The following is a 17,260-nucleotide window of genomic DNA, read 5'->3' as shown; positions in this document are numbered from 1 at the left end:
AATTTGCTTTTCAAAAAAAAAGATGTCTTTCTTGAAAAAAAGAAAATCAATTTCATAACTGGTGAGAAATGCTGAAAAGGAAATCATTGGGATGTAATTCCCTAAAACACCTCAAGGTGGCACTAGAATCTGTACTAAGGCGCTAAAGTGTCCTGAATCCACAGCGCTGTTGGCTGCCTTGCTGGGAAGAGTGAATAGTGTATTGTACGCAGATGAAATGTTTAAAAAGCTTTGCTGCTAGAATAAATCAGGAAAATAGTATTTTTTTTAGATATCACAGCATAAAGTAACAGAAATGTTGTAAGCAAACTTCCTAATTTACTGTCAATATAAGAAAAAAGATGTAGAAAAGGGCAAACCTAACAGTTTTCACTGAGACAAGCATCACTGAGGCTGGTGACCTCCGGACATGGTTGTGAGCCTCTCTGAGGTGGCAGCTTGACTGATACTTATTATCTCCTCTCCATTTCTGCTGACTTTGTTCTGGCCTCTATTCTATAAGGACATCACTTCAGCAAACCTCCTCCCCTCTCCAGTCTACCCTACACCGTACACCTCCTGATTATCCCTGGAGAGAAGAGAAGGAAGAGACAGAAAGAGGAAAAATCTTGAAAAAGTAAATATTTACCCTGAGTATTTTTTGTTAAAAGACTTAGCTTTACTTAAACATTTTTTAATGTTTATTTATTTGTGAGAGAGAGACTCAGAGCATGAGTGGGAGAAGGGCAGAGAAAGAGGGAGACACAGACAAACCAGGATCCAGGCTCCAACCTGTCAGCATAGGGCCCAACGTGGGGCTCAAACTCATGAGCTGCGAGATCATGGCCTGAGCTGAAGTCGGACGCTTAACCGGCTGAGCCCCCCAGGTGCCCCTAAAAAATTTAGCTTCAAACCAGAAACAGGTAACACTGAAGTAGCAAGTTCTGCTCTTACTGGGACTGGGAGTTGGTCACGGACATTGGGAATGGTCTAGAAATTCAAACAGTTATATTTCTGCACATCTGAGCAGGGTGTAAATGTCTACCCAGATGCATATATAAATAAGAGGGTATTATTTATGTTTCACTGTAGTTGATAAAAACAAATTATATTAACGTGATGATTTATTATGGGTGAGAAGTTTTCCTTCATAAATTTAATTGACAAGTTGATTTTAAAAGTATATATATAAATCAAATGAACATAGACTACCCTAAATAATTCTGGGAAAAGAAAAAAATGACATTTTGGAACTTACATGCTCTTATTTCAATACTTCTCATAAAACTATGATAACAGAGTGATATGAGAGAAAGGCTAAACTTGAACATCAGTGAAACAGAATTTAGAGTCCAGAAATAGTCAATATATGATCTAATGATTTTCAACAAACATTCCAGGGTAATTCAAGAGGAAAAAGGTGGGGTTTTTTCATCAAATGGTTCTTGAGTAACTTGATATTCATATGAAAAAGAATGAACCTAAGTATTTACCTCATAACATACAATAATTTACTCAAAATGGATCATCAACCTAAATGTAAAAGCTGAAAACTGTAAACATTTTAGGGGGAAAAAAACCAAGAAAAAATCTTTACAACCTTGGGTAGGCAAAAATTTCCTACACAGAATAATCAAAAGCACAAAATAAACCCCAAAAATATGATTAAAAGGTCTTTAAAAAATACAATTAAAAAATGAAAATGAAAATCTCCACAGACTAGGAGAAATTATTTGTAAAATGTATCTGACAAAAAGCTTGTATCTTAAGTATAAAGAATTCTTTAAACATTATAAAGAATTCAGGTGCCTGGGAGGCTCAGTTGGTTAAGGGTCCAACTTTGGCTCAGGTCATGATCTCACAATTCATGAGTTCAAGCCACACCACAAATGGGGTTCTCTGCTGTCAGTACAGAGCCAGCTTCAGATTCTCCGTCTCCCTCTTTCTCTGCCCCTCTCCTGCTTGCGCGTGCTCTCTCTCACAAAATAATAAATACATAAATAAATAAACATTAAATATATATACATATATATAAGGAACTATATTCCTAACTATATTAGGAACTCTAACAGCTCAGAAATAAGAAAACAGTAACCTGAGGCACCTGGGTGGCTCAGTCGGTTAAGCGTCCGACTCTTGACTTCGGCTCTGCTCATGATCTCATGGTTCTTGAGTTCGAGCTCTGCCATCAGGCTCCGCACTGACAGCACAGATTGTGCTTGGGAATCTCTCTCTGTCTCTCTCTATATATACACCCCTCTCTTCACTTGTATTTGTGTGTATATGTGCTTTCTCAAAATAAATAAATAAACTCAAAAAAACTTAAAAAAGGAAAACAAGTAACCCAATGAAACAAAGAACAAACATTTGAACAATTAAAAAGAAACATATATAAATGAGCAATAAACGCATGAAAAGTGGCTCAACACTGTTAGTCTCAAGAGAAATGGAAAATAAAACCACAATAAGGCACCACTACATACACATTAAAATAAATAAAATCTAAAATATTGTAAATACAAAACACTGGGAATAATGTTAAGCAATAGTAGCTACTATACATTACTGGTGAGAATGTAAAAAGGTACATCATTTTTTTAAAAATTTTTTTTAATGTTTTATTTATTTCTAGGAGAGAGAGAGAGACAGTGTGAGCAGGGGAGGGTCAGAGAGAGAGAGAATCACAGACTCTGAAACAGGCTCCAGACTCTGAGCTGGCAGTCAACACAGAGCCCAACGCGGGGCTCGAACCCACGAACTGCGAGATCATGACCTAAGTGAAAGTCGGACGCTTAACCGACTAAGCCACTCAGGAGCCCCAAAGGTATATCATTTTGGAGAATATTTTGAGAGTCTTAGGAGATAAACATAAATTTAGTATACAATGCAGTGACTCAACCGTTCCGTCTTAGTTCAGTGTTTTTATACAAATTAAACAAAATTATGATTTAATGTTTTTATTTGAAACAGTGCACAAATTACAACCTTTATAACAGTAATTTATTCATCTTCATAGCAACACCTCCATAGAAAGACATCTGTAATAACCTTCAATTAATGTTAGTATTGTTTATTTCTTTTTTATTTTATTTACTTATCTTGAGAGAGAGAGAGAGCACGTGCATTCGAGCAAGTCAAGGAGGGACAGAAAGAGAGAGGGAGAGAGATAATTCCAAACAGGCTCCGTGTTAGCACTGAGCCTGACTCAGGACTCAATCTCACAAACCTTGAGTTCATGACCTGAGCAGAAATCAAGAGTCAGACACTCAACGAACTGAGCCACCCAGGTGCCCCAGTATTGTTTACTTCTAACAGAATTTGAGATGATTGTGTCTTCTTTTTAAAACCTTTTCTTCTTCAGTCTTAAAACCCCTATAATAAGCATGTGCAATTTTTACACAATATAAACACAAAGTGATTTTTCTTACAAAGAAAAATACGAACACGACCCTTGACTCTTTTTTAGAAGTAGAATAAATTATATCAAATTTTCCATCACATCAGCCTCACTGGAACTACGAAGTGTTGATGCGTGGTGCAGCAGAGAATACAGAATTTATCTAAACTCATGATCTATTCTGTTATCTGATCTTTATGAGTGTTTTGTTTTTCCTTAAGCCTTGCCAGATCTGTAGGAGGTAGAGAAACACTGCATCCCCTAGAACAGACAAATCCCGAGACAGGATATAGTGGTCTCTGTGTTTCTATCAGTTCCTCCTCTAATCCTAGGATTGTTACAGAATGTTTAAAATAAGACAAAGCACCTAACTGATCATTATATTCAAAGCAAAGAATATGTGATTTGAGGCTACATTTTATAGGATATTCCTCTTTAGTACTGTACCCTGAAACCAAATTTCCAATATTCTTTTAAATAAAATAGAAAAAAAAATCACCCAAACTATTTCTCTTTCTGATCTTTTAGCCAGCACCTTGTTGGTTTGGCTTTCAGTAACATTATGTCAGTATGATGAGCTAGCTTCAAAGTCTGATTTAAAGCCTACACATTAATTTTATAACAGAGGCTTCTTTTCACTCATATTTTTGAATATGTAAATTTAACCATGTAGTTAAATGGTTCCATGTGGGCAATGACATCTCAAAACTGGTCTTGTTCTCTGATGGGATTCTCCGTGTCTTTTTAAGTAATGAAAAACCCAACTTCAACATTTCCTGGGATAGACCACAGGGGTGGACTCAGAGGTCTCTGTAACATGGAAGTGGAGCATTTTCAGAGGATTTACACAAGTTGAACACAAAAGGAAATGATGAGGCTGTACAATACACTTTGAATCTCCTTGCCTTATAAAACAAACAGCTTTGAATGTCCATGTGTTTTCAACGTTCTCTCAGATTAATCCTTGAATAGGAGACGTTTCTAGCCAATATGTAAAAAAAAAAAAAAAAACAAACAAACAAACAAAAAAAACCCCCATAATATTCTAAAGGGAAAAAAGGCTACTAAGCATTTGTAAGGAACAATATTGATATTTTAAACAAGATTATCCTCTAGTGCTTTATAATGACAGATATAGACTTCTGGCGGTCATTGGGTTTTCTGGATAGGAACTCACTAGAACATATTCGTCAATAGTAAGTATAATTCAAAAGAAGAGTGCTCTTAGTTTATAATTTACAATCTCTATAATATTTTGGAACAGAAAGGTAGACCATAATTATATTCTACTTCAGTGAGTGCATTTGCTGCAGTCTCATTGAGTGTTTTTTAGTCCTTAAACATACTCCCTCAAAAATTTATGCGTATCTTTTGTCCAATTTCATCAATCTCTTTTATGTTGAAAAGTCCTAGTCATTAGACAATTCTTCCTTATATTAAAACAAAGTCCATGCTCCAAAACTTCTACCAACCACTCTAATTCTTTGTGCTATTACTCAGAACGAATAAAATCATTTTTCCTACATCAGCCCTACTATATTCAAAGCAGAACTTTTGATTTCTGCTTCAAATATGTTTCCCTACAGTATTCACACATCCTTATTTACCCCTTCCTCTTCTTTTTCCCTCATCATCTCCCTGCAATGCCATCCACCGACAAGTCCAGTGTGTACTATCTTGAGAAAGTAACCTGCTTGCAACCATTTCTCACCAGCTCTACTGCCACCACCTTGGTCCTAGACACATTCACCTCTCAACTGGGAAATCACAATAGTCTCCTGGTCGGTATTATTATTTCCAATCTGGTCCTCCTAGAGTCCTTTCCCAATTCGGTAGCCAAATCAATGTTGTTTATATCCTACAATGGGTTTTCTTTGCACTTAAAACCCAAAGTATTTATGTCACCTATAAAGTCCTACATGATCTTTATGTCAACAGCAAAGTCCCACTTGAAGACAACCTCCTCACTTACTCTCTACCATATTTCACTCTCTTCCAGCCAAACTCACCTTCTGGCTGTTCTTTGAACATGCTACCTTCATACCCACCATAAGGTCATTACAGTGGCTCTTCTCTCTGCAAAGAGTATACTTTAGATCTTTCCATAGCTGCCTCTTAGACAAATCACTTAGGTCTCTGCTCAAACATATTCTCCTGCTGTGGATTGAATGTTTATGTCCCCTCCCCAAAATTCATATGCTGAAATCTTAACATGCAAGGTGGATGGTATTAGGAGGTGGGGTTTTAGCGAGGTTATTAGCTCATGAGGGCGAAACACTCATGGGATTAGTGTCCTTCTAAAAGCAGCTTGAGAAAGCTCCCTTGCACCCTCTGCTATTTGAGGTTACAGGGAGAAGATGGCCATCTACAAGGAAGTAAGTCTTCACCAGACACTGAATATGCTGGTTACTTGATCTTGGACTTCCCACCTTCCAGAACAGTGAGCAATAAATTTCTATTATTTATAAGCTACTCCGCCTATGGTATTTATGTGATAACAGCCTGGACAGACTGAGACACCTTCCAGAGAGGCTTTTACTACCCTAACAACAACAGCTACATACTTTCTTCACTGTCTCAATTATTTTCATAACTAAAATTTTATATTTATATTGCTTATTGCCTCTCTACCACTGTGGAATATAATCCGAAGAGGGCAGGCATAATATGTATCTTGCCTATTATTTACCTTAAGTAGTTTCTATGATGTGCAATTGTGCAGACAGAGTGAACATAGCCAGCCTGAGACTTCTATCCTTAGAAATGCCCATTTGGAAGGCTGCCCTTTGGCTGATGTCAGGGAACTTAATTAGTAAACAATTTCCTATACTGATATAAAACTTTCTCCAAATGAAGAGTGACTCATTGTGCCTAGATTATTTGTACACATAATGCAATTTATGTTGACCATCTGCTTTTCTTCTAAGACTCTAGATTTTGATACTTACCAGGCAGAGGACACCTATGTAACCAGCCCTTCATAAAACCTCTGGGTATTGAGTCTCTATGAGTGTCTCTGGTTGATGACACTTCATGCATTTTGTCATACTTTGATGCTAGTGCTATTAAGTACATTCTGTGTGACTCCACTGGGGAGGCCCCCTGGACACTCGTACTGGGCTTCCTCTGGATTTGATCCATATCCCTTTTCCTTTTGTTAATTTTGCATTGAATTCTTTCTCTGTAATGAATATCAGCCATGAACACAATAATAGGCTGAATCCTTTTGGTCCTTTTAGAAAATCACTGAACCTGGGGCGCCTGGGTGGCTTAGTCGGTTAAGCGTCCTACTTTCACTTAGGTCATGATCTCAAGGTTCGTGGGTTCGAGCCCCGCGTCGGGCTCTGTGCTGACTGCCAGCTCAGAGCCTGGAGCCTGTTTCAGTTTTTGTTTCTCTTTCTCTCTGACCCTCCCCTGCTCACGCTGTCTCTCTCTCTCTCTCTCTCTCTCTCTCTCTCTCTCTCTCCTAGAAATAAATTAAAAAAAGAAAAAAGAAAAAAAGAAAATCACTGAACCCAGCAGGAGTCTTGGGGACCTGGACATACCAAGGAAGAAGCTCCCATTGTCACTCTCATCACTAAAACCAATTAAATAGAATAAGACTTAAAAAAAATTCTATAACATGGTGATAAATCCAATAACCATGAAACAAAGCCCATCTTTCTCCGAAGTATACTACCCCACTATGGAATCCATTCACTACTTACGTGACTGGCCTATAGATCTCCTTAACGCCAATGAACTGAAGTTGTTCCATAATGTCGGGAATACTTGCACATCGAGTAAGATTAATTCTTGGGTAATAAAGAAGGTATGAAAGACACATTTCATTCCTGGTGCTTAGTCCTCCCTGAAAATGGAGATGTTTTATTTAGAAAAGTATTATGTTCTACCAAATCTGACACAGTACACAAGCCACCAATGTCATACAATTCCATCCAATATTGAAATGTAATAAAATCTTAAAGCTGAAAAATAATAATCTCGTTGACAATTTTGTTCTTAAAAAAGGTAGAGATACATTGAAAAAGTAATAGAAATATTTCCATCTCTTTAAAAGTTGCCTTTCTTCAACAACCTAATAATCTCTTTCAAGTTCTGTTCATATCATGTGAACTTCTCACCACAGGGAGGATTATGGGAAGGTTTGGTTAACAGGGTACCAATCAGTCAGTTTGATGGAATCTTTACCTAATTGCACTGAATTTTCTATAATCTTGTTTTCATGTGCATAGACATCAGCAGATGCATACCACAGGGAAGACAGATTTCACATTTTCATCCAGGTAGTAAATTATCTACTGAAATTAAAAAGGTCAAAAGTCCTTAGAAGAACAGAATCTAGAACAGAATCTAGAACTGCTACAATATATTATCCACGCTATTGAATTTTCAACCAAAAGTTTTTAAATATAAAACAAAACAGGAAACTGGGAACTGTGCTCAGAAAAAAAGTTAGGAGCAGAAACGGACTGTGAGAAGATACAGATGCTGGATTTAGTAAAAACTTAAAAACAGATATAAATATGTTCAAAGAGTTAAAAAAATAAGATGTTTAAAGCCAAATACACTAAAATGAGTAAACAAATAGAGAATGACACCAGAGAAAGGAAAACATAAAAAAGAACAAAATAAAACTTCTAGAGTTAAAAGTTATCATCTTTGAAAAAAAAGTCACAGGATAGGTTTAATTTATGGCAAAAGAAAGAATCAGTGACCTTGAAGATAGACCAATAGAAAATTTCCAATCCAAAGGACAGAGAAAGAAAGAAAAGAAAAAAACTATAGAAAATGAAAATATCCCAGAAAATATCTCAAAATACAATATTAAATGTTCCAACGTACATGTAATTAGAATTCCACAATGAGAAGGAAGAGAAAAAAAAGATAGAAAAAATATTTGAAAAAATAATGGCTGAATCTTCCCAAACTTAGTGAAAACATGAACTTACAGACCCAAGAAGGTCAAAAAATGCCAAAGATAAATATGAAGAGAGCCAATACCTAGACATATCAGCCATATAGCTGAAAGCCAAAGACAAAGAGAACATTTTGAAAGCAGCAAGAGAAAAATGACACACAGCATACAGATGAACAATAATAAAAATGACAGCTGACATTTCGTCATAAGTGATGGAAGTAACAAAAAGATACTGGGATTATAGGAGCTCCTGGGTTGCTCAGTTGATTAAGAATCCTACTCTTGATTTTGGCTCAGGCCATGATCTCACAGTCATGAGATCAAGCCCCGCACAGGACTCCTCACTGGGCATGGAGCCTGCTTCAGATTCTCTCTCTCTGTCCTTCCCCTGCTAGTGTTCTCTCTCACTTGCTCTCAAAAACAGACAGACAAAAAACATATTGGGGTTACATATTCAAGTGCTTCAGGGAAAAATAAACTAACTAAGAACTCTGTATCTAGTAAATCATCTATTATTCAAAAATGAAGACAAGGAGCATCTGGGTGGCTTAGTTGGTTAAGCATCCGACTTCGGCTCAGGTCATGATCTCATGGTTCATGGGTTCGAGCCCCATGTCGAGCTCTGTGCTGACAGCTAGCTTGGAGCCTGGAGCCTGTCTTTGGATTCTGTGTCTCCCTCTCTCTCTGACCCTTCCCTGCTCACGCTGTCTCTTTCTCTCTCTCAAAAATAAATAATACATTTTTAAAAAATGAAGGCAAAAGAAAGACTTGGTAGTATCGTTCATAGTTATTAATGCAATGGCTAATACGCAATGATTTTATAAATTGCAAAATGCAATGGGTTGCACTTGATGAGCAAAGCAGGATTGGGGAAAGGAAGAAGCTGATCTGCAAATGAGGTTGCAAGTGATGCCTCAGTAAATATCATATTTAACTTATCCTTCAGCTGGGATGGCTATTCATAGAGGTACCACATTATTAGAAGGGAGCTGGGCAACTGCATCTTCCCATCAACCAGTCATCGGCTGCTGGCTGCCCCAATGCAGGGGGAATAACTTCAAGTGAGGTATTCCCTGACACCAAGGGTAGTGCCCGGTGAGTCATATTTTTAGTGGCTGTAGTTTAGCTGTACTGGACCTGAAGAGGGAGAGTATCCAGGCAGACCACCAAAATACACACTAAAATAACAATTTATTATGTCTGTAGTAAAATATTCCCTGCAAAGAAAATCATATACAAGGCACAAGATAAATAAAGTCAACATCAGTGGGCTGGCTGCACTCTGCTCATTTTTAATCCTCTCTTCCCCACCCTAACTGAAGACAATGATTATCTTACTATTTGATTTATCATTCTATTGTTTTTCAGACTCTTTACACTCAGTTTATTGACGTATGTATGCATCCCTGAATGACATTTTAATTTTGTATGTTCTACAACTTTAGATATGTTATCATATCCGTTGCAAATTTGCCCTTTTCAATCAACATTTTGTTCTTCAGGTATATCCATGTTGATAATGTGGTTTTTGTTCATTAATTTTTATAGACATATACTATAAATATATCATATGAACATATTCTAGTGTATTTATGTGTTCTCCTTTTGTCAAGAGATGGGCTGTTCCAGCTTTTTGTTCCTGTACTGTTACATGTTACTATGAATAATTTACATATTTCTCTCCTGGAACACTCCTGCAAAAGGAACCTTAAGATGAAATCTATACAGGAATGGAACTTGGTAGAATGTATATGAATATCCAGCTTTACTAGATGATGTCATGCTTTTCCCCAAAGTGGTTTTATAAGTTTACATTTAGCACTGTGTAAGGGTTCCAGTTTAGCACACTGTAATTGCAACTTTAAATATTGCCAAACTGATGGGTATAAAATATCTCATTTTGGTTTATATATGCATGATAACTGATTTCAATTGAAATTGAGCATCCTTTCAGATGTTTATTACCTATCTGGGCTTTTATTTCTGTGAAATGTTTTTGTCTATTGCTCCTTTTCTATGGTATGTTTGTCTTACATTGCTGATTTATGAAATTTCTTTTTTTTAATTTTTGTCATCTGTATACCCAATTGTGCTAATATTCTTTTATGGAAAGTCCATCCTTTGCCACTTAAATGAATACCGTGACTATTCTAAACCATATTCCATATTCAAACCTATATTTCATATAGGCAGTTATAGGTCAGTCTCCAAAACTCCCATTATGTTCTACTGTTCTAATTGGACTCAAGTACACTATCGATCACCATAGCTTTAAAATAGTCTTCGTATCCAGGAGTTTGTCTCCACCTTTTACATTTTAGTAGTGTCTTGCCTATTATTAACCTTTGCTCTTCTAGGTAGATTGTAGAATCAACTGGTTCTATATAAAAGCTAAAACTAAAATTTTTAGAAATACATTTTTTAAAAGGAGAAAAATGTTTGCAGCTATGACTAGACAAAGATTTCTTAGGTAGGATACAAAAATCTAAAGTCATAAAATTTCTGTGAAATTTTTACTGGTATTATATCAAATTTTTAGGCCAATTTGAATAAAAAGATTATTTTATTGTGCTTTTCTATCCATGAACATAGTATCTCTTCATTTCTTTTGGTGTACTATAGTGTTTTGCAATCAAGATTTATACTTTTTTCCACAGAGACCAAATATATCTAATATTAGATTTTACTTCTATAGAACTTCTTGAGATAGTTTCTTATATACTAAACTACAGTTAATTTTAGATATCAATTTTGAGGAGGTTTTTGATGTAGAGAATTACAATGTCTGTGAATTCTGTGTTTTGCTTCGTTTCTTCCTTTCTGATCTATGGATCTCTTTTTTTTCTCTTTTCTGTAATATGTTGAATAAAAATAGTAATAATAAATACCTGTCATCTCCCTGATATTAAACTAATACTTCCAATATTTCAGTTAATTAGTATTTGCTAAAGATTTTTCATAGTTAAGCTCTATCTGGTTAAGGCAATTCTCCCCTATTCCTGCTTCGTGAAATGTTCTTTTTTTTTAATGACTGACTTAAATTTTATCAAGTTTTTCTTTCTGCCCGTATTGACGTGGTCACATGTCTTTTTCCTTCAGTCTCTTAATGTAGAATGATATTAATATATTTTCTATTTTAAACCAATTTTACATTCCTTAGCTAAGTTAGACCCAAATTTGCCTTAACATTTCATTTTTATATGACGCAGAATTTGGTTTGTCAATACTCTGTCAAAGATATTTCCATCAAGTGCATGTTGTTGACCTCTTTCATATTGTCATTATCAAATTTTAGTGTTAAGAGCATGCTAACTTCATAAAATGAGCTGGTGGAAAGCGTTCTCTGGAAGAGATTGGGTAAGGCATGAATGTTTGTCAGGACTCCCCAGTAAATCTGTTTGGTCAGAAGACTGACCTTAGTTAGGGTCATACAATTCATTCTTCCTTTTTAAGTCTTGATTCATCTAAGTCCAAACTCAAGCAGATGGTCATTTGTGATCATAGGCCTTTAATAAGTTTTGGTGACGAAAAACTAAAAGATTAAAGATAGCTTTTCATGAAAGAGTGAATATATTACACTGCAAATATTGCTATAGTATCACTAGTTAACCCGATAAAGTGCTAATTTCACTATTATGATGTTTCATGCTCAAGAGGTTCAGGAATTTTGCCTCTGAATGAGGATGCTTTTACATTTTCTCCTCTAAAATCACAGTTTATTTCTCTTTCTCCACAAATGAATTTTAATAATAATAAAAATTTTCTTACCCAAGTCATCCGGGCTCTATCTTTTGTGTTGTAACGACACTCAGTAATTAGATTATCTCCCTAAAACATAAAAATAAAAGCTTTCAGATAGGAGTTTTAGGTTGCTTTATTTATCTAATACATTTGTAGACCAATAGTTTTATTTGCTATATGAGTAGATTCATTAAGTAATTTGATTCAGGGAAACCTTTGATCTACTTAATTCTAAGAATGCTAGTATAATGAACAAACAAACAAACAAACACAAATAAGGCTCTCTCCGGCCAAACTCCACCATGTTCTAGCTGCATGACCTTAAGCGAGAAAAGAATTATCTGGGCACAATTTATTAATTTAAAAACTAATTATATAAAATAGCTATTATTTTGCACAGCTGTTGTGAGGAGGTTAAATGATATAACACACATTCAGTTCTTAGATTAAATGTTCTTAGTTTCTATGTTTCCATAGATACTAGTTATTGTGTTACCTCTTCATTTATATAATTTCCTTTAAAAGTCTTTAGTCAAGTCTTTATTTCCTTGCTTCAGAATTCTGAAGCAAAATAATATTAATTTATTGCTCCAGTGTTTTCTAACCTTTTGAACAATTCAGCACACATGGCAAATAATTTTTTATGGCTCACCACTCAGGTAAATGGACAGAAGGCTATTCACAGATCAAAGACAGCTTGCTCTGGGTGTTGGTCCCTAGCTTTGCTCAGCCTGGACTATGAATCAAAAAGTGCCAAGATCAACATCGCCACACACCACCCTTCCATTATAAACCCAAGTATTGTTGCAAGCTCTATTGCAGAGTATAGTATAATTAGTTCTGTCCGAAAACTTTGTCAAATGAAGGAATTGTCCTTATATTCATTTTTACTGAAATGTAACTTCCCCAAACTATCCTATGGTATAAAAAAAAAAAAAAAATCTCTGATTTTTTCCATTACCAGAATTGCAACCCAAAGGTTTACTGGAAAGTTCGGTAAGAAAAGAGTAATGTCTGGTACTCAGAACCGAAGTTTTTATTTTCTTTTTAAAACAACAACTTGAATTGCCCCTGGGAATAGTAAGAAAAATGAGTTTCGTTTTTGGAAAACAGATCAAACACATTCCATCTGGTTGAGCCACACCCACGGTGGGTGGCTTGAAGAATGTGAGTACGATGCAATTCACTTTTCAGCTAGGAACCTTGCTAAATCTCAGTAGACAGATGCCTTAACTCTTCTTTTTTTTTTTTTTTTTTTTTTTNAGAGGGAGTCACAGACTCTGAAACAGGCTCCAGGCTCTGAGCTGGCAGTCAGCACAGAGCCCGACGCGGGGCTCGAACCCACGAACTGTGAGATCATGACCCAAGCGAACGTCGGACGCTTAACCGACTGAGCCACCCAGGCGCCCCGATGCCGTAACTCTTCTAATATTCAGTGAAAGAGAAGAAAACATTCATACTGGTAAGATGGTTTGTTCTTCCTTTAGGTACTGAAACTCCTGAAAATTGAAGTCGAAATCGTCGTCATAAGCCAGTGATCTCATTTCCTCCCCTTTCCGAAAATGACGGAGCCTGATGCCCCTGCCCGCCAGGTGAGCGTGAAGAAGAACAGCAAACACGTGGATTCCGCTCGGCTTCTCGGCTTCCAGAGCCTGCGGGCCGGGCACGCAGAGGAAGACACAATTAGCCCAAACAGGCACGTGTTCAGACAGTTCACAGTAAGAGAGACTTGGAGCGACACCCGAGAAGAAAATCTAAAGCAACTTAAGTGAATGCTTGAGCAGCCAAACATTTTCAGCCTGGATTTTTCATGGCTTACTCCTAGCAGGGTTAGCTTTGTGAAGTGACACTTGGGGGCAGATAAGAAAGGGAACGAATATTACTGAGGACCTACAGGGCCCATCCTAAATGTTATCTTTCTTTCTGTTTCTTTCAGGAGGTAAAGAGTCAATCAAAGCTCCTGCCAAAAAGATTCCAGCATGTTAGTGATCTGTATATGGAAACTCTTAAAAGGACAAATTATTCCCACTTTTGAAGATAAGAAAACCAAGTGGAAGGGTGGAATTATGTGAACTGCCCATGCCCTACAGCTAGTAAATGATGTAATGGCAATCCGAATCATGGTCTAAATAACTCAAAAGGCTTCACCTTTGCCCTTCAACAGTCTGCCATCTGTCTACAATTCTTTACGATTCATAAAGAATGTGATCGGGTATGATTGAAATATATTTGCTGAAGAAAACTATAAATGGAAGTAGCCATTATTAAATACTTTAAATGTTTTTTTCTTATCCAATATGTGTTTTTATATCTGGTATTCTTGCTCTTTGCTTTAAGTAGGGAAACTATAAAGCAGAGAAAAGGAGAAAAAATTGAAAATGAATACTGGAAAAAACAAAAGCAGATAAAAGGTAGAGAAATGAAAAAGAAACTAGATAGCCAAAGGTAGAACTTGTAAAAGATAAAACAAAACGTCCAATATAAAATAAACAAGGGAAGGAGGTGAGGAAGGAAAACACCCTAGATATTATTCTTGTCCAGAATTCTACTCCTATAGACTTCAAGATTTAAGAAATCATCAAATGTCTTGCCACAATGGTAAATAATGGCTTTAAAACATGACAATAAGAAAAAGATTAATAATAATAAACATGAGATTTTCCAAACATAGTCTTCTAGAGCATTGATTAATAAATAAGTGGCAGCTTACAGACTTCGATGCTCCACATACCTCTTCTAGGCATTCCAGAGTACAGTGACCCTCAGACCGAAATTCAGGCATCCCTGGAGGGATGGTATGGAAAAGGCTTACCCAGAGGCCAGCCTCGATCACCCCAGCATCATATTTCCTTATATCTGTTGTATGAAATAACCTCAGCCCAGAATTATCTATTAAGCCTGGAATAAGAGCATATAGTTAAAAGTGAGTTTGAGTTCTTAAAAAAATAAAAATAAAAATAAGGTTCTCCACACTCAGTTGAAATGGGTTTATTTATTTTCCTTAAAACCTCATAAGGGAAAAAATTACAAGTAAAGATGACTGAAAGACGGCATTCAGTTTCACAAATAGGAATTAAAAGACACGCCGCCATATGGTCTGCAACCATTTTTGACTTGCACAGCCTACCATGGGAGAAATATTTGTGTGGTCTAGCTAATATAGTCCACAACTATCTAACATAAAGACAAAAGGAAAATTCTAAAGTCATTCAACAGAATGTAGTATAACTCAACAAAAGTTTTATTTTATATTGTTTTCAGGTAAAGTTCAGTAACATTTCTATAGAGGTAGAAGCCCCTTGGTTCAGAAGCGATCTGCTATTAGAATAAACTTCTAGTGAGAACTTTTTAAATAGTTTGCCACCATTGTTTTAATCATTCAATAAATGGTCATTCAGTCAACGGAAAATGTAAGAATCTATTATGTGAGTAGCAAGCACAATAATAGGCATGTGAGGGTGAAAGATGAGTAAGACACATTTCTTGCTGTGACAGTTTTCATAGGGGGGAAAGTGTGAGTCCCAAATCCTTCATAAATATGTTCCACTGACTTTGAAATTAATTGATCCCTTTCTGCAGGGGTGACCTACGTACCTGTGACCAGTTAGGAACCACTGACATATACATAAATTTGTATTAATTGGTGTGATTAGTTTTATTGTTTCTCTTTCCCTCTACACCATAATTTTCATGAGGGTGCTTTGGTGTGTGTTTTTTGCTCACATTATATCATTAAGCACAGACCCAAGACAAAGCTGGTGCAACTGAATAATTGTACGAATCAATGTACAATAGTAACTTTCAATTGCTTCTGTTGATAGCATCATACTGAATCTTTCAACGTCTTGGTTTTGGAATATTACAGAAGTCAGTTTAGAAAAGTAGATTTAGAAATCAAATGTAAGTACACTTCTCTCTCCATTTCAGTACCATATTACAGTGTCACTGCATAAATATTTCCTAAGCATATTTATGGTTTTCCTACCACACAATAAAATCTTAATATTTTCTAGTGTGATGAATGGTAGCTTTTCATATGTGCAGTTAGAAAGAAAATGTTTCATGAATACCATGTATTTGGGGCTAATTTACATCACAAAGAGAAAAGTCTATTATTCTACTTTCTGGAAAGTAGCATGCGGATTGTTTTTTTCTTATTTTTTTAAAATGTTTATTTATTTTATTTATTTATTATTATTTATTTATTTTTGAGAGACAGAGAGAGCATGAGTGGAGGAGAGGCAGAGACAGAGGGAGACAGAATCTGAGGCAAGCTCCAGGCTCCGAGCTGTCAGCACTGAGCCGGATGCGGGGCTGGAACCCAGGAACCTCGAGATCATGACCTGAGCTGAAGTCGGACGCTTTATAGACTGAACCATCCAGGTGCCCCATGATTTGTTTTTTTAAGATCAGTAACCACATGTGCCCATTTGCCTGGTTCAGTACTGGTTAATCACTGTCATCCCGGTGTAATTATTAATAGTACCCTCTTTGGCTCTAAAGAGTATCCTAATTTGGATGGCAAATGTATAGGTTAATTCTTTCTAACAACAGATGCTAGTTTATTTCATCCCTGTTAAGTTAGGTGTTCTAAAACTTTTAAAAAATCAGAGGTGGACTATATGAAGAATAAACTCACCCTCCTTATATGTCGGATTGTCGTAGTGGACTTCCAGGAGCACATAGCGGGGATCTAATGGTGTGCCAAGAGATAATCCAACATGAGGTGGATAGGAAAAACCCTAAATAAGGAAAACTATATGAGACATGCCCTATGAAAGTCCCTACAAGCTCTATTCCTCTCAAAAACCAACCATTCTCAAAGATATCCCGGAACCCCATAACCCATCGTGGATAAAAATAACGGGAAATTTTAAAATGTAAGGAAAGAATCACTGCCAATCTAAGCCATCCTCAGATCAGAAATAGTGTATAAAGCTTTACTTCTAAGTATTAGAACGGTGGGGGAACCACCATGATCAATGAACTGTGTCACATCTCAGTAATCAGTCATCAGCCCCACCTCTCCACCAATGGCCCAGGCAAAAATCACGGTCTCGCAGGTGAGGAATGCATCGGGCATGTTGGGATGGTAGCATTCATGACCGTAGTCCAGAACGCTGTCATTAAAGCTGCTGCTGCATTGATAGAGCAGGATGTGGTGGACCAGACTCTCATGGCCTCTCTGTATCACTGGCTCCACCTAAACAGGCACAAATGAG

General features: G+C 36.5%; 1 protein-coding gene across 1 annotated transcript in view; it reads right to left on the bottom strand.

The window, feature by feature from the left end:
- The window catches only part of MOXD1 (monooxygenase DBH like 1), an 89,415-nt gene that overhangs the window by 2,770 nt on the left and 69,385 nt on the right, over positions 1-17,260 (bottom strand). Inside the window, exons 5-10 of the mRNA XM_039240431.1 lie at positions 17,062-17,241; positions 16,678-16,780; positions 14,770-14,936; positions 13,499-13,690; positions 12,066-12,125; positions 7,084-7,226 (exon numbers count right to left, since the gene is read on the bottom strand). Of these exons, the coding sequence (XP_039096362.1) occupies positions 7,084-7,226; positions 12,066-12,125; positions 13,499-13,690; positions 14,770-14,936; positions 16,678-16,780; positions 17,062-17,241 (845 nt within the window). The remainder of the gene's footprint in view (positions 1-7,083; positions 7,227-12,065; positions 12,126-13,498; positions 13,691-14,769; positions 14,937-16,677; positions 16,781-17,061; positions 17,242-17,260) is intronic.

This window comes from Hyaena hyaena, unplaced genomic scaffold, assembly GCF_003009895.1.
Source record: "Hyaena hyaena isolate Hyena2069 unplaced genomic scaffold, ASM300989v1 scaffold_178, whole genome shotgun sequence".
Classification (NCBI taxonomy): domain Eukaryota; kingdom Metazoa; phylum Chordata; class Mammalia; order Carnivora; family Hyaenidae; genus Hyaena; species Hyaena hyaena.
Note: the sequence above shows the minus strand (reverse complement) of the source record. Positions and strands in the feature narration are given on the sequence as shown.